Genomic DNA, 18,535 nt, shown 5'->3' with positions numbered 1-18,535 from the left:
GCGTAACAGTTTGGATAGCTGCTGTTATTTCTCGTTTCAAATCATCAATGGTGGCTGGGAGAGGTGGCCGAAACACCATATCCTTAACATACCCCCATAAGAAAAAATCGCAGGGGGTAAGATCAGGGCCTCTTGGAGGCCAGTGATGAAGTGCTCTGTCACGGGCTGCCTGGCGGCCGATCCATCGCCTCGGGTAGTTGACGTTCAGGTAGTTACGGACAGATAAGTGCCAATGTGGTGGCACTCCATCCTGCTGAAATATGAATTGTTGTGCTTCTTGTTCGATCTGAGGGAACAGCCAATTCTCTAACATCTCCAGATACTGTAGTCCAGTTACAGTAGCACCTTCGAAGAAGAAGGGACCAAAAACTTGATTGGCTGAAATGGCACAGAAAAAGTTCACCTTAGGCGAGTCACGTTCATACTGAGTTGTTTCCCGCGGATTCTCAGTGCCCCATATACAGACATTGTGACGGTTGACTTTCCCGTTAGTGTGGAAAGTTGCTTCATCACTAAACACAATTTTTGAAACAAAAGATTCATCTGTTTCTATTTGAGCAAGGATAAAATCACAGAAATCGATTCTTTTAATCTTATCAGCTGCAGACAGTGCTTGAACCAATTTCAGACGATAAGGTTTCATAACTAACCTTTTTCGTAGGACTCTCCATACAGTTCATTGTGGAATTTGCAGCTCTCTGCTAGCTCTGAGAGTCGATTTTCCTGGGCTGTGAACAAATGCTTGCTGGATGCGTGCTACATTTTCATCACTCGTTCTCGGCCGTCCAGAACTTTTCCCTTTGCACAAACACCCATTCTCTGTAAACTGTTTATACCAACGTTTAATACACCACTTATCAGGAGGTTTAATAATAGCACAAACACCCATTCTCTGTAAACTGTTTATACCAACGTTTAATACACCACCTATCAGGAGGTTTAATACCATACTTCGTTCGAAATGCACGCTGAACAACTGTCGTCGATTCACTTCTGCCGTACTCAATAACACAAAAAGCTTTCTGTTGAGCGGTCGCCATCTTAGCATCAACTGACGCTGACGCCTAGTCAACAGCGCCTCAAGCGAACAAATGTACAACTAAATGAAACTTTATAGCTCCCTTAATTCGCCGACAGATAGTGCTTAGCTCTGCCTTTTGTCGTTGCAGAGTTTTAAATTCCTAAAGTTGTGGTATTCTTTTTGAATCACCCTGTAATATAACTGTGGGTGAGAGAAGAGCTTTAAAACTCCTGAATGACGACGATAGTATTTTGGTTCTCCCAGCTGACAAAGGAAACGCAACGGTGGTTATGGATGTGGCCGACTATCAGAGTAAAATTACTAATCTATTGGATCCGCAAGCATATAGGAAGCTGAATAATGACCCCACTAACAAAGTTCTCAGAACTGTGTCGCGGTTAATAAAAAAGTCCTCCATTGAAGAGAGTGTACAGAAAGGTCTCTGCAATTCGGTTGCACTACCACCGAGGCTTGATGGATTGCCCAAAATTCATAAAGAAAATGTTCCGTTAAGACCGATACTAAGTGCCATTGGTTCGCCCACCTACTCGATAGCCAAGTTTTTGACTACGCTGTTGAAACCACATGTGGGCCGTTCGGACTCTTATATAAAGAATTCGACACAATTCATCAGCAGATTGAATGGCATAGTGGTCCAGGCGGAGGACATATTGGTCAGCTTTGATGTGGTATCGCTGTTTACCATGGTTCCACTTAATGATGTATTGGAACAGCTTGATCGAATTTCCGATATTTTAGAACTGTTTAAGTGTTGTTTGACGACCACATACTTCAAGTGGAATGAACAGTTTTTGAGCAAACGGATGGCGTGGCTATGGGAAGCCCCCTAAGTCCCGCAATTGCAAACTTCTTTATGGAGAAATTCGAAGAACAGGCCTTAGGTACTACAAGCAAAAAACCAAATGTATGGTTCCGATATGTGGATGACACGTTTGTGCTGTGGAGACATTGTAGGGAGGAACTAAGCCGGTTCCACGAACATCTAAACAGTATAAACTCGAGAATTCAGTTTACAATGGAGGAGGAGGTAGACGGCAAATTACATTTCCTCGATGTGCTTGTTTTTAGAAACGAAAATGGTAGTCTGGGCCACTCAGTATACCGCAAACCCATGCACACCGACCGTTATTTGCACCGGAATTCGAACCACCACCCACAGCAGAAGCGGGGTGTTATCAAGACGTTAGCGGACAGAGCTAGAAATATTTGTGAACCTGAGTTGCTCGACGCTGAGATGGAACATCTCCACAATGCACTAATGAAGAACGGATATTCGTCCGCCGAAATAAAACGTGCGTTGAGGCAGCCACGCAGAAATCATACTGACGTACAGGCTACTGCAAAATCTAAGGTTTTCCTGCCGTTTGATAAAAATGTAACGGAAAGAATAGGGAGGATCTTGACGAAGCGGAATATTACCGCAACTTACAAGCCCACCAGGAAGATACAGGAATACCTTAAGCCTGCCAAGGACACTCGCAAACCTTTGGAAAAAGCTGGAGTGTATAGGATCCCATGCAGCTGTGGTGATGTTTATGTGGGTACAACTAAAAGAACTGTTCCTAAACTTTGGAAGAGCACAAGGGAAATTGTAGTAGAGGAGAAACGGAACGATCAGCTGTTGCGGAGCATGCTTTCCAGCCAGGGAACCACAATATTCGTTTCGAGGAGACGCAAGTACTAGCGGCCAGAAGCGGATACTACGAAAGGCTCTACAGGGAGGCAATCGAAATAGCTAAACACCCAAATAATTTCAACCGAAAGGAGGAGGGCGTGAAATTAAACGGTATATGGATGCCGGTGTTAAAGAAGATGTGTACCACCCGTCCACTACTGGGTGATGGCAACGGCGATCGACGGCGACGGACAGCGGCCAATTGCACTGACGTTTTCAAAACACGTGACGTCACACCGCGGCGCGGGAGCGCGCGGACACGGAATTTAGCGGCAATCAGTAGCGAGCCAGTGGGTGTGTTGGACCTTCCATCGACCTACGGACCCCCTTGAAGATGTCTCCCGCAGTCGGAGACGAAACGTTGGGAATTGAGACAAAATTCATCAACCGACCACGGCATAACAGCCCGGATAATTACAATGGACATGACTACCAGATGCATTCGTCATCGTCATGCAGGCCCAGTACATAGCGCGTCGGTACAAGGATACAGTTGGCTATATAACACTGTTACCTCTGGTTGACATGCCAGTAATTCGAACAATAGGCATTAAATTTCTGACACGGACAGTTGCTTCACCCAGTCTCCAAGATATCTGTGCCGTCTTTGAATAAGATAACGTTGGACTACATGTTGTCCATTATTTCCTCGACTACCTTGATACAGAGGGTGTTCGTCTGTTACCATGGCCATCATGATCTCCAGATCTCTCTCACCTACTGATAAAATTTGCTCATGAGTTACTGAGACAATGGTACACCATCACTTGCCAGCCACTATGACTGCTGAACTCGGGTACAGAGCCGAACCAGCGCGTGCTGCGACGTACCAGTATCTGTCATCCAAGCTCAGTTTGACTCAATACTCAGCAGCTGTATTAGAGCTATTGTTACTGCCAGAAGTGGCAGCCTTGCATACTAAATTGCGCACCTTATATATAAGCAAAATTTGATTATTTGCTATCCCTCCTGGTGTTTGCAATTAATGGTCAGCAGCGTATGTAGAGAAGTCGCAATGCCAGAAATTGCCACAAAATGCGGGAAGGCCAACAGAGGACTGATGCTTGCTTCAGGGACAGAAAGCTGACTTTGTATAAGCAAATGTAGCTTATTGCAAATAAATGAGAATCCAGGGTAGAACCCACGGGGGTGGATGGGTGGCTGGGTGGAACCGGTTGTGGGGATCATGATACCCAATCTTTTTTCCATATATTTTTACGTACGAGGTGTGTTTAAAAAAACTACGGGAATTTTTATTTTTTGGAAACAGTTTTATTTGTTCGTTTACATCAGTGTTACCTCACTTGTTAATTTTTTTTTTTCGGTGTTGGCGATTCGGAATGCTTCCACTGGTACGGCTGGGTCTTAGTTTCGACGTCGTATCCGTAAACCCATGCCTCATCAACTTTTATGACACGTTTCAGTAATGCTGCACATTTACTGACTTCATCTAGCGACTCCTGAGCAACTTTCATTCTACGCTGTTTTGGATCGATATTTAACAATTTTGGAACAAATTTTGCTATCACACGTCCAACACCCAAAACATTCGAAATAGTGTCGTAGTGAGAGCGAACTGATATGCCAGCTTCATCAGCGACTTCTCTAATTGTGGTTTAGCGATCGTTAATAATCATTTCTTTCACTGTTTTCACGATTTCGTCAGATGATTATGTGCAGGGGCACGAAGGAGCTCTTCATCTTCAGAATCTTCTTCGAAACACTTACAACAACTTACTTTTACTCATAGCAGACTCACCAAAAATCAATATTTTAGATTTCTAAAACTTTGCTGCGCTCTAACTGCAAAATTTAATATAAAGGCTCTTGCCTGTTTTCATACAAAAGACACTCATGAGTCAAAACCCGGTGATTGAGTGTGGTCTAGTGGCATTGCGGGCAGGAGACGTAAGCAGTTCAGAAGCGGGCTGCTAGATTTGTTACCTGTAGGTTCGAACAACACCGACTGTTACGGAGATGCTTCGGGAACTCAAATGGGAATCTCAGGAGGGAAGGCGGCGATCTTTTCGAGAAACACTATTGAGTAAATTTAGAGGACCGGCATTTAGAGCTGACTGCCGAAAGATTCTATTGCTGCTGACATACACTGTGCGTAAGCACCACGGAGATAATGTTCGAGAAATTACCGCTCATACGGAGGCATATAGATAGTCGTTTTTCCCTCGCTCTGTTTGTGAGTGGAACAGGAAAGGAAATTATTAGCAGTGGTACAGGGTACCCTCCGCCACGCACCGTACGGTGGCTGGAGGAGTATCTATGTAGATGTAGATGTAGATGTAGATGTAGAAGGAAAGTGCTGATATACAGGGTGGTCAGAAACAGTCTGAAAAGCTTGTAAGGCTGTTGCAGACTAGGTTGTGCTGGGAAATAATTGTTAAGAAAAATTTCGATCCTTTCCACCGTTTCCGAGTTAATTAGCATTGAAGTCAGCAGATCAGGCTGTTGCGCGTGCAAATTCAAGCTGCCCGCGAGAAACGGTGTCGCCAAACGTGCTCTTCGCGTGGTTTCCTAAAACCGAACGAGAAAGCGATACAAAAATTTGACATGGGACGGTAGTAAAGGCAGAACCCGAGCGAAAGCCTGAGCAGTCTCGTGCACTATCATCTACGCTATGAGGAAAGCTGACACTCATTGTATCTAGCGGGACATTTGAATTTGCGCGCGCAACGGCCTGATTGGCTAACTGCAGCACTAATTAACTCCGAAACGGCGCAACGCATCGAATTTTTTTCTTAACAATTATTTTTCTGCATAATTACCCTGCTACACAATTACAAACTGTTTCTGACTACCCTCTACAACCGAAGTAGAACGAACGGGTAATCATTCCAGCGGCAAATGGGGAAATTCACAGACATATGCGAATTCTGGCAAATAGTAGATTATGATGGTCCGGGACCTGGGACAAGCATATTGAAAACGGCAAAGCTGGTCAGTTGTTCAAGTACTATTGTCACAAGCATCTAGTGGTAGTGGTCAAAGTATGATGAAATCAGTAGTTAGTCAACACTATGTAAAGCACGATTGGTGATGATATGTGGCAGGTATGATGACAGGTTACAATGCTGGTACAGGGACAAGTGTTTCACAGCAAATCATTCAGCGTACACTGTTAAAGATGAGGCTCTGCGGCAGACGTCTCCTACAAGTCCCCATGTTTACCCAATGGCAGAGGGTCTATTACTACTGTAGTGGGCACAGAATCATCAATATTGGACAGTGGATAAGTGGAAACGTGCCACTTGGTCAGTTGAATTATGTTCATACTTGTACCTGGTTGATGGTCGTGTCTGGATATACCATTACCGAAGTGAAGGGCTGCTCGAAACATGCACCATGCCACGGATGCTGGATGGGAGGAAGGGGGTCAGTTTTATCTTATGAAGGGCTTTCAGCTAGCACCTAGGCTTCCATGGGACCTGGGTTGGCATGTTAACAGTGGGGGGAGGACTGGAAGTTATATATGAGGTGGTGGGGGAGTCATTGACAATATATGATCCCTCCTCCCCAGAACTGAAACCTTGATTGTTTAAATTTTGTTCAGTTACACAATTGACAAGCAGTCATTGAAAACAGTCACAACAATTAAATGTCTAGGAGCCTGAGTTCAGAATGATTTAAAGTGGAACTACCAGTAACACATAATAGTACTTGCAAGAAAGACAAATTGAGATTTATGGACGAAGGAAAAATAATACTCTTATCAAGTAGGGTAATTACAAAACTATTGTTTGCTTTATTCTTGAGCATTATTCACCAGGCTGGGACCATTGCCAGGTAGGGTAAAAATCTTAAGGTCCATTTATCAAGAATCAAATGAATCAGAGTCAACTTTAGTGTCCGAGCTTTATTAATAGGACATTAGTTTCTTTTAATTCAGTGAACCATAACACTAAGCAATTCACACTGCGCCACATTTCACTAATTTTATCAGATGACAACTACTACCCACCACCACCACCACCACTATTATTTTTCCTGTTTATTCTAACTGATGTTGTTATTTGATGCTTTTTATCTTCATAGGTGTTCTCTGTCTGATAGCTGCATGATGATAACCGGATCTCTTCCTGCTGCGTTTTGATTAGTCATCCGATTCACCACTGTAGTGTGAAATGTTATTATGGAATTCATCTTTCCAGCTTGAATTTTCTTATTCTTGGCATTTAATATCTAGATTGCAAAGAAACTTTCTGAAAATATTACCTGAATGATACACCTATGCAGTTAAGACGTAACATGTGTCAGTAATGGCCTTATTTCTGTACTCCGATTTTTTTTTATCATTGTTGCTAATTTATACATAAGTAAAAGGCCTATAAACAAATAATAAATAGTATATTAACTGTGGTGGGGAGGGATGGAAGGTACATTTATGAAGGATTTTTCAACCGAATGAGTTTTAGCAATAAATAAATAGTTTTATTTTATCATAAAATAATCTATGTTTTGTAGAGCTCTTAATTCATCTCTGATTCTTTAAATGAACTTTACAACATGCAGGTATTTCCTGGACATGAGTTCCACCATCTGGCCTCTCTTTCAGAAGAAGTGCCCATACTTTCATGCAGTGGGCTCACAAAGAGGTAAGCAACTTGAAATTAAATATTTGGCTAATTTTCTCCTTCATTAATGCGGAACGAAATGTAGAAAATAATTTTGTTATTCTTGTCTTTATAAATTATCAGATTGATTTAATTAAACAGATTAACATATATAAATTTCTAAATTTATTACCTCAATTCTTGATACACTACCTTTTCTTAAATCTTTTCCTACACTCACATTGCATGTCTTATGACATAATCACAGTCTTTAAGATAAATGTTCATGTCAAACATGGTTGGGCTTAAGAATAAGAAATACCAAGCAACTATCTGAAATTGATCATTGTAATATTAACAGCCAAAACAGCTGCAGCATATTTCTAATCAGAATCATTGAACTGTGCAGTAGGACAATAAAAACTATGAGTTGATCAGATATACTTACAAAAGTGAAACTGTCTGCTAGAATACATTGTCAACTAATGGAAGACACTGCTGTGTCCCACAAGGTCCTACTGCATTAAATAACATAGTGTAATGTGAGTCATAAACATGAACACACACAAGATGTCGTGTCCTAACAATGAATGGTATGGCACCATCTGTGTGAGCTTGCTACTGCCTGCACATGTTGCCATAATCAGTTCTGGTGTGCAGTCCACAATCTCTGTGTGTGGCAAGAATCCTAGAGACATGTGCCTTGTTATCAATATGAGATACAGTGATATTTGTAATTAATTATAACATGAAATAACTAAATTTACCAGCCAAACTTTGTCTAAAACTTTTTTCTGGATACTTGTACCATACCATACAACTTATCACAAAAAATTCTGATTTGCATTGTTAGCTGGGAACTTATAAAACAGGGTGGACAAAATAAAATTGGCCAAAAAATATTAAGAATAAGACTGCTGCTGGATTGACTCTTGTTAGCGAACATCACAGATGATGATGGAAATAGCCACCACTGGCTTCAATGCAGTGTTATCCTCGATTTGCCAAACTGTGAGATCCAGCCTAAAATATAGCAGAAAATAGTGATTTCAGTGTCATGCTGTAGCTCTTCCAGTGTGTGAAAATTAATTGAGTTCACCTGACCCTTCAATTTACACCACAGGTAAAAATCACAGGGAGAGTGATCAGGTGATCAAGGTGGCCAGGAGATTGATTTGCTGATTGTCCTCTCCTCTCCAAATACTTTATGCATTTGTGACGAGGTTGTAAAGGCAGAGTGTACTGCTACTCTGTCTTGTTGAAAATATCTGTTCCATCTTTCGTCTTTTTTTAATTGATCCACATACAGATTAAACAGTTTCTGAACACACAGGTTAGCATTAACAGTTTGGTGACAGAATCATGTTACAATGCAGACACCAGACATTGATCGAAGAGTAATCTTGAGATTATACAAAGGCTCTTGAAAGTACTGATGGGGATTTTGTGATGCATATTGGTGTGTGTTCTGAGAGTTCATATACTCTGACAGGCTGAACCATAAGTCTTCTGAAGAAACATATAACCTGAGGCTCCAAAAGTCCTGACACTACTTCAATCAGAAACCACTGGCGGAACTCAATTCGCAAAAGTTCATCTGGACACTTTAAGTTGTGCATAACAGTAAATTTGTGATTTCATAGCTATCATTTGCATTCATAAATTGTGTTGAGATTTTGTTTTGTTGGGTGTTGTTCCAGGCTTTCCTTCACTTCAGCCACATTTTCTGATGTTTGAACTCTTTTTCATATAGTTACAGTTTTTATTCACTAAAGAGCCCATGATGTGCCATCTTGCCACTAAGTTCTGCATTGCAGACTTTTCTGGACTTTTGCCAAAACACTTTCAGTCTTAAACTCTTGTTCAAACAGTTCTGCACATATTTTCCAAGAACTGTGCTTTACATAACACTTGAAAATGAACACACACCATTTTGTTTTGCATTCAACTGGTCACTTAATGTGTCTGTTCCTCTCACTCATCGAAATGTAATACAGCAAATTACTCAGGATAGAGCATATGGGAGATGCACGTGTGCAGACATATGAGGATGTGCTGAGAAGTAAGATCTCTGAATTTTTAAGTAAGACAGATGTTATTAACATTCTACATCTTTATTCTTCATGTCTGCATATTTGCATCACTCTGCCACTAGAGGGCTCCAGATTGTAGCGTGTAACATGGTGGTGTGTAACATAATTTTGTTGGTGCATGAAAAACACCATGCTGTAACAGAAATTTGAATTCAAAGAGTTCATCCGGACATAGAGCACCCTTTCCTTCACCATGAAAATGCCACCGTACATGAGCACTGCAACATTTGCAACAATGTGACAACTTGGGTTCACGGTCATTGATCATCCTCGTTCCCCATGAATCACGGACCTTGCCGTTGGTGGGGAGGTTTGCGTGCCTCAGCGATACTGATGGCCGTACCGTAGGTGCAACCACAATGGAGGGGTATATGTTGAGAGACCAGACAAATGTGTGGTTCCTGAAGAGGGGCAGCAGCCTTTCCAGTAGCTGCAGGGGCAACAGTCTGGATGATTGACTGATCTGGCCTTGTAACACTAACCAAAACGGCTTCGCTGTGCTGGTACTGCGAACAGCTGAAAGCAAGGGGAAACTACAGCCGTAATTTTTCCCGAGGGCATGCAACTTTACTGTATGGTTAAATGATGATAGCGTCCTCTTGGGTAAAATATTCCAGAGGTAAAATAGTCCCCCATTCGGATCTCCAGGTGGGAACTACTCAAGAGGATGTCTTTATCAAGAGAAAGAAAACTGGCGTTCTACGGATCAGAGCGTGAAATGTCAGATCCCTAATCAGGCAGGTAGGTTATAAAATTTAAAAAGGGAAATGGATAGGTTTAAGTTACATATAGTGGGAATTAGTGAAGTTCGGTGGCAGGAGGAACAAGACTTTTGGTCAGGTGAATACAGGGTTATAAATACAAAATCAAGGGAAACGGATAGGTTAAAGTTCCATATAGTGGGACTTAGTGAAGTTCGGTGGCAGGAGGAACAAGACTTTTGGTCAGGTGAATACAGGATTATAAATACAAAATCAAATAGGGGTAATGCAGGAGTTGGTTTAATAATGAATAAAAAAAATAGGAGTGCAGGTAAGCTACTACAAACAGCATAGTGAACGCATTATTGTGGCCAAGATAGACACGAAGCCCATGCCTACTACAGTAGTACAAGTTTATATGCCAACTAGCTCTGCAGATGATGAAGAAATTGATGAAATGTATGATGAGATAAAAGAAATTATTCAGATAGTGAAGGGAGACGAAAATTTAATAGTCATGGGTGACTGGAATTCGAGAGTAGGAAAAGGAAGAGAAGGAAACGTAGTAGGTGAATATGGATTGGGGGTAAGAAATGAAAGAGGAAGCCATCTGGTAGAATTTTGCACAGAGCATAACTTCATCATAGTTAACACTTGGTTAAAGAATTATAAAAGAAGGTTGTATACCTGGAAGAATCCTGGAGATACTAGAAGGTATCAGATAGATTATATAATGGTAAGACAGAAATGTAGGAACCAGGTTTTAAATTGTAAGACATTTCCAGGGGCTGATGTGGACTCTGACCACAATCTATTGGTTATGAACTGTAGATTAAAACTGAAGAAACTGCAAAAACGTGGGAATTTAAGGAGATGGGATGTGGATAAACTGAATAAACCAGAGGTTGTACAGAGTTTCAGGGAGAGCATAAGGGAACAATTGACAGGAATGGGAGAAAGAAATACAGTAGAAGAAGAATGGGTACCTCTGAGGGATGAAGTATTGAAGGCAGCAGAGGATCAAGTAGGTAAAAAGACGAGGGCTAGTAGAAAGCCTTGGGTAACTGAAGAAATATTGAATTTAATTGATGAAAGGAGAAAATATAAAAATGCAGTAAATGAAGGAGGCAAAAAGGAATACAAACGTCTCAAAAATGAGATCGACTGGAAGTGCAAAATGGCTAAGCAGGGATGGCTAGAGGACAAATGAAAGGATGTAGAGGCTTATCTCACAAGGGGCAAGTTAGATACAGGAAAATTAAAGAGACCTTTTGAGAAAAGAGAACCACTTGTATGAATATCAAGAGCTCAGATGGAAACCCAGTTCTAAGCAAAGAAGGGAAAGCAGAAAGGTGGAAGGAGTATATAGAGGGTCTATACAAGGGCGATGTACTTGAGGACAATATTATGGAAATGGAAGAGGATGTAGATGAAAATGAAATGGGAGAAACGATACTGCATGAAGAGTTTGACAGAGCACTGAAAGACCTGAGTTGAAACAACGCCCCGGGAGCAGACAACATTCCATTAGAACTACTGATGGCCTTGGGAGAGCCAGTCCTGACAAAACTCTACCATCTGGTGAGCAAGATGTATGAAACAGGCAAAATACCCTCAGACTTCAAGAAGAATGTAATAATTCCAATCCCAAAGACAGCAGGTGTTGACAGATGCGAAAATTACTGAACTATCAGTTTAATAAGCCACAGCTGCATAATACTAACGCAAATTCTTTACAGACGAATGGAAAAACTGATAGAAGACGACCTCGGGGAAGATCGGTTTGGATTCCGTAGAAGTGTTGGAACATGTGAGGCAATACTGACCTTACGACTTATCTTAGAAGAAAGATTAAGGAAAGGCAAACCTACATTTCTAGCATTTGTAGACTTAGAGAAAGCTTTTGGCAATGTTGACTGGAATACTCTCTTTCAAATTCTGAAGGTGGCAGGGGTAAAATACAGGGAGCGAAAGGCTATTTACAATTTGTGCAGAAACCAGATGGCAGTTATAAGAGTTGTGGGACATGAAAGGGAAGCAGTGGTTGGGAAGGGAGTGAGACAGGGTTGTAGCCTCTCCCCGATGTTATTCAATCTGTATATTGAGCAAGTAGTAAAGGAAACAAAAGAAAAATTCAGTGTAGGTATTAAAATCCATGGAGGAGAAATAAAAACTTTGAGGTTCGCTGATGACATTGTAATTCTGTCAGAGACAGCAAAGGACTTGGAAGAGCAGTTGAACAGGACGGACAGTGTCTTGAAAGGAGATGAACATCAACAAACACAAAACGAGGATAATGGAATGTAGTCGAATTAAGTCGGGTGATGCTGAGGGAATTAGATTAGGAAATGAGACACTTAAAGTAGTAAAGCAGTTTTGCTATTTGGGGAGCAAAATAGCTCATGATAGTCGAAGTAGAGAGGATATAAAATGTAGACTGGCAATGGCAAGGAATGCATTTCTGAAGAAGAGAAATTTGTTAACATCAAGTATAGATTTAAGTGTCAGGAAGTCATTTCTGAAAGTATTTGTATGGAGTGTAGCCATGTATGGAAGTGAAACATGGACGATAAATAGTTTGGACAAGAAGAGAGCAGAAGCTTTCAAAATGTGGTGCTACAGAAGTATGCTGAAGATTAGATGGGTAGATCACATAACTAATGAGGATGTATTGAATATAATTGGGGAGAAGAGGAGTTTGTGGCACAACTTGAATACAAGAAGGGATCGCTTGGTAAGACACATTCTGAGGCATCAGGGGATCACAAATTTAGTAAAAAAAGTGTTCAATTGGCTCTGAGCACTATGGGACTTAACTGCTACGGTCATCAGTCCCCTAGAACTTAGAACTACTTAAACCTAACTAACCTAAGGACAGCACACAACACCCAGCCATCACGAGGCTGAGAAATTCCCTGACCCCGCCGGGAATCGAACCCGGGAACCCGGGTGTGGGAAGCGAGAACGCTACCGCACGACCACGAGATGCGGGCCACAAATTTAGTATTGGAAGGCAGCGTGGAGGGTAAAAATCGTAGAGGGAGACCAAGAGATGAATACATTAAGCAGATTCAGAAGAATGTAGGTTGCAGTAAGTACTGGGAGATGAAGAAGCCTGCACAGGATAGAGTAGCATGGAGAGCTGCATCAAGACGACTTCAAGACGACAACAACAACAACAGTGACAGTATCAACAAACTGGTCTCTTGTTGGAAGAAATGTGTTTGTCGGCAGTGTGACTGTGTGGAGAAACATACTTGTAGACATGAAGAATAATGATGTAAAATAATAACAACATTTGTTTTATTTAAAAAGCCTTAAGAGTTTTCACACAGAAAATTTAGAGTCATTACTTTTCAACACACCTCCATATTACAACAACCAATTGGTGCATCAAAATAATGGTTCTAGCATTTTCTGTGATGGGAAGTTCTCCTGTTTATTAACTAGGGCCAGTTCTACCGCAGTCATATAGATATCTTCTGGGTCAGTTTTATTTTGACCACCCTGTATTTCTTAAGATTTCTGATACTATTTCACATCTTTAGTATGTATGTTCCCTCTAATATTAAGATTCTATCTCCCATAAAATTATCTTGAGTCTTCATTTCATATTCCATGATAAAAAAGAATTCTGAGATGAGAACATTAATGGGAAACAGACAGTAATAAGAGCTGCTATACATATTAAAAATGACAGTAAAAAATTTTGGTAGTCTCTTGGACCAGGGAATGCCATGCTGCTTCACAGAGAATTCAAATGAGAAAATATTAATTGCTCAGCCTTGACGTGAAAGACATTTCTTTTTTAGGTCATAAAAGTGCTTACTTTTTATGCAGTCTCCTTTAAGTTTATTCACTGTGTCCATTTTATTTCCAGTCTGTAGCTTCCATCCGTGAAGTGTGATTCTGGAAAACCTGAAAAATACCTTACTACAAGTGCTATATCTTCTTCATTAGACTCAAAGACTTCCAGCTACAAATTGCTTTGGATATGGGAGTAGGAAGTGTCACAGGTCCCAAATCTGGTCAACAGGTGAATGCTCAAAAGATTTGTACTCATTTTAGAACCCACAATTTCTTGATTGCCACAGTGTGAAGTTGCATTGTGCTAATAAGAGACAGTTTTCCTGCTTTTACCAGCCAGACTTTTTTCATGTGTTTTTCATACAGTTGGACATGAAGACTTACATAATGTTCAGCACTTATTGTTTTACCTTTTGCAAGATCATCACAAATAAGATTTCACATATAAGATTTCTAAGAATACAAAGGGATGATAAATTAAGATGGAGCGGTTGGTTGGTTGATTCAGGGGAGGGGACCATCAAATTATGGAAGGATGGGGAAGGAAGTCAGCCATTCCCTTTCAAAGGAACCATCCCAGCATTTGCATGAAGTAATTTAGGGAAATCACAGAAAACCTAAATCAGGATGACCGGACATGGGTTTGAATCGTTGTCCTCCCGAATGTGAGTCCAGTGTGCCAACCACTGCATCATCTCACTCGGTAAGATGGAATGAAGACATTGATTACCTGTTCACAAAACTGACCTCAGAATACTTTGCACTAAGAGCTATTACAGGGAAATAATAATTTTGTATTTTTTGCACATTTCCACTCTCTAATCTCATATGGTATTACATCTGAGGAAATGCTGTAAAGGCAGAAAAAGTTTTTAAGATACAGGAATGAGCTGGGAGGTTGATCTGTAGTGTCTCAAACCAGACATTCTGTATGCACCTATTCAAGACACTTCGGATGTTTACACATTTACTCAGTGATATTTGTAATTAGTAACAAAAACTTCTCCAAACTGTGATATTCACAATCATGACACCAGGCAGAAGCAAAATCTTCACAGAGACTCAGTAACTCTCAATATAGTTCACAAAGGAGTTATCCAGGTTGGAATAAGAATCTACTATAAGCTTGCATGGAATACAAAAAAGGGCACCGACAACCATCATGTATTCAAGAGGCAACTAAAACGGTTCCTCATAAACCATTCTGTATATAATTTAAATGAATTTCTAGAGTTTTAACTTTTGTAAAAGATGCGTTATGTTATAAATGATGTAATTTGTATGCTAATATAAGTAACTTTGTCTATATCTGTATTGTCTGCAGTAGTGCTGTTTTTCTTGAAACCTTGAATGTAATCTTGTGTACCTTAGATTTATATTGTTCCTGTACTGTTTGCTTTTCTTCTCTTTTTGTCCATGGAATATTGTATTCGTTGAGTTGTCTGACATTACAGTACAACCTTTGTACATAATGTAATTTAACAGGACCAAATAAAAAATCAAATCAATAGGAAGAATTTTTTTTGCACATCATAGTCGATACTAGGTTCCACATTAATGATCACTCCTTGCAACTCTTTCAAATTAAGTGTCAGTGGAGGCAAGAACACACACTCTTTGATATAACCTCATAAAAAGAAATAATATGGAGTTAAGTCAGATGACCAAGGGGCCATTGAAGATCAGGAGATTCGTAGTGGGAAGTACATCCCATCCAACACTGAGGCTGTTTGGCACTTAGGTAATCACAAACTTCTGAAAGAATGTGTGGTGGAGTACCATCTTCTTGCAAAATGAAGTCTCCACTGTTTTGCCGTAATTGTGTCATAAGCCATTGCTGCATATGTCGAGGTATACAAAACCAATCACAGGTACTCTCCAAATTTATATGATCCACAACCTTTTGAAGAGGACATGGCTCAAGAGACATTAACTTCATGTTATAAAATAATGTGTTCCACAGTCTTGTTTGGATGTTCTGTGCCAACATGTGTGTTGTTATTATTCACCTATACTGCCACATGAAATCTGCCTTTGACACTGAAAATGAAACTGCTATGAAAAATTGTCTTCCTCCAATAGCTGTTGCAAGTCATAAAAAAGTCAGATTTAAGCTCATTGTCCCAAGTAGCCAACACTTGTAACAGGTGCAGCCAACATGGTTTACACTCAGACATTTTGGTAGAATTTGGCAGACAGCTGACTACAGTAACAGCTGTTCTATGGCCGCATGTGTCATCAATTGCTTGGGCTCCTAAATGTATGATTCCTGCACATGCTCCACATTCTCTGGAGATGGTCCTGGCCAGCCTGTTTCCTTTTTCCCACATAAGCAACCAGTCTCAGGGAATTTGTTGTACCACCCATGGACTGTTTTGTCTATTGGAGCTTTTTCCTGATATTTTGTATGAAATTGTTGCTGACCATCACAATTAATTCATATTTAGTAGGGACACAAAATTCACCCACTTCTCCATTGTAAACAGTGTTCTGACATGCCTGCCACCTAGTGGTGTGCTCTGCAACTATTACACAGCATGTATTACAGACTGAAAGTTGCAGAGATGCTCTACCCACTGATGTTTTCACTCAGTTGGCTTCTGAAACCTCGAAGATGCTTTTGACTAATCCTCTGTTTCTGGCATGTGGAATAAACTTCACCCAATTTGAAACAGAGTTAAAGGCTTCTTTTCACTGTTTTCACTGTTTTGACTCCAATAATTATCAGCACAGCCTAATAAATTATTGGTGAAGATTTGCAGAACATTATTGGCAAATGTTCCATACTCAACATGTTGGCTGAACTTTGAGTAGACTAAAGAAAGAACAGTAAATACTGTTCACAGAAAACCTCATGTCCAGTCTAAGTGAAAAAGGACTGCAAAAGACTACCCCAGAACAACATCATAGGAATGCTACAATAACTTTCAATATAGCGTTCTCAGTATATTGTTCAACAGCGATGGACATAATCAGGACCTGTACCCAGTGGCCCTCCTTCTCTTAACACCATATATAAGGACAGTTCCATTCTGTAAAATATGCAACACTATGTGAATTTCACTTATAATCACAGAATGTGGAATGTTGCAAATAGCATAACACCATATGTAGCCATGTCAGGTAGCAATCACACATGTCCATTGTGACTGCCAATGGTTGTGATAATGATAGTCCATCTTGTGCCTAATGAATTTTGAGACTGACATCTCAAAAATCTTTTTCTCGGTAGTGCTAATGATTTTTTGGTGGTGGGAGAACTAAGTCAGAGCATATTGAGATTTCTGAGACCAGTAATAAACTATTTTAAGAATAAATAGCTCCCCTAGTTCCACAAATCAGCACTGCTCTCAGAATGGCACTTTATACAGGGGTTAAAGCATCTGTTAATTACTGTTAAACATTACTTTATTTTAGTTGCACACTTTTGGCTGAAATTGACTTCAACCACTGCTGACACACATCCTGTGATCTGTCACTCTCTTCTACAATAGCATCAGTGTGACCTAAGATCACATTAAGTTAATCGTGCATAAGAGTGAAACTGTCACTGTCCACCCATCAAGGACATAAAACACAAAATAATTAAGTATCAACTGCTTGAATAATGTAGAATTTTAGCAATATGGATAAAATGCAGAAATAAACTAGATATGGAAGATGGAAAGTTCAGCTCATGTGAGAGGATCACAAAAATGGAGTATTTTCTAAATTTTCTCCAAACAAGATAAATAAATTATGTTTAAAGAAAAATGACCACAATGATTGTGACAAAGATTTATATTTCCATTTACTGGAAATATTCAGTGAGGCTTTGAGTTATGTGGAGACAATGTTAAGTCAGTCACATTGTATTCCATAGTATGCAGTTGATTTCTGCCCCAAATTCCATCTGTGAACACAAAAGGAACAATCAGGTACCAAGTGCAACTACCCTCTGAAATTCACTTTGCAGTGACTTTTAGAATATCCATATGATATACGTGTATACATACATGTGGGTTCTTGCACAACAATTATATTAATGAAAAAAGTTCTGTTGAACTAGTTAAAAAGCAATGAATGTCGAGGAGAGGTGATAGGAACAATTAGAATAAACTACCCCTTTTTAAGAGGCTGCTTGGTAAAAGTTTCTAAGACAGCCAGGACCCACAGTTGAAAATTAAATATCCTTCACCATGCTGCTACAGCGAGTAAAGAGCAGAATGCATTCACAGTGTGTACTGCATCTATTAGAACCTCAGATAACAAAGATACATTAAGGCTTAAGGATTACAAACTGGCTTTGGGTTAGAAAATGGCATACCATCAGTGGTTTGTTTCAGTGAGAGTGACATAGTATGTGGTTGCTGCTGAACAGATGGAGATGGCTGAAAAGCTAGTGCCCAATATGTAGTCTAGCCAAAATAATCCCCTCACAATAAGATGGAGAATAGAAAGTCACTCAGGTTGTGAGGAAGGGTTAAATCTCCCTCAGTTCGTTTCCACAGGGAGATGACCAATGTTTGTGCCAAAGCAATAGAATTTTCATATATATATCTGAGGCAACAAAACAGCGAAATGACCTGGGTAGTAGAAATGTAGCCTAAGCAGTAGCATCAGCAGCTTCATTTTCCAATAGTCCGCCCCCGGTAGCTGAGTGGTCAGCGCGA

General features: G+C 40.3%; 1 protein-coding gene across 1 annotated transcript in view; it reads left to right on the top strand.

The window, feature by feature from the left end:
- The window catches only part of LOC124596637 (tyrosine aminotransferase), a 189,236-nt gene that overhangs the window by 138,083 nt on the left and 32,618 nt on the right, over window positions 1–18,535 (top strand). The window contains exon 6 of the mRNA XM_047135865.1: window positions 7,242–7,324. Within this exon, the coding sequence (XP_046991821.1) occupies window positions 7,242–7,324 (83 nt within the window). The remainder of the gene's footprint in view (window positions 1–7,241; window positions 7,325–18,535) is intronic.

This window comes from Schistocerca americana, chromosome 2 (genome assembly GCF_021461395.2).
Source record: "Schistocerca americana isolate TAMUIC-IGC-003095 chromosome 2, iqSchAmer2.1, whole genome shotgun sequence".
Taxonomy (NCBI): Eukaryota; Metazoa; Arthropoda; class Insecta; order Orthoptera; family Acrididae; genus Schistocerca; species Schistocerca americana.
Note: the sequence above shows the minus strand (reverse complement) of the source record. Positions and strands in the feature narration are given on the sequence as shown.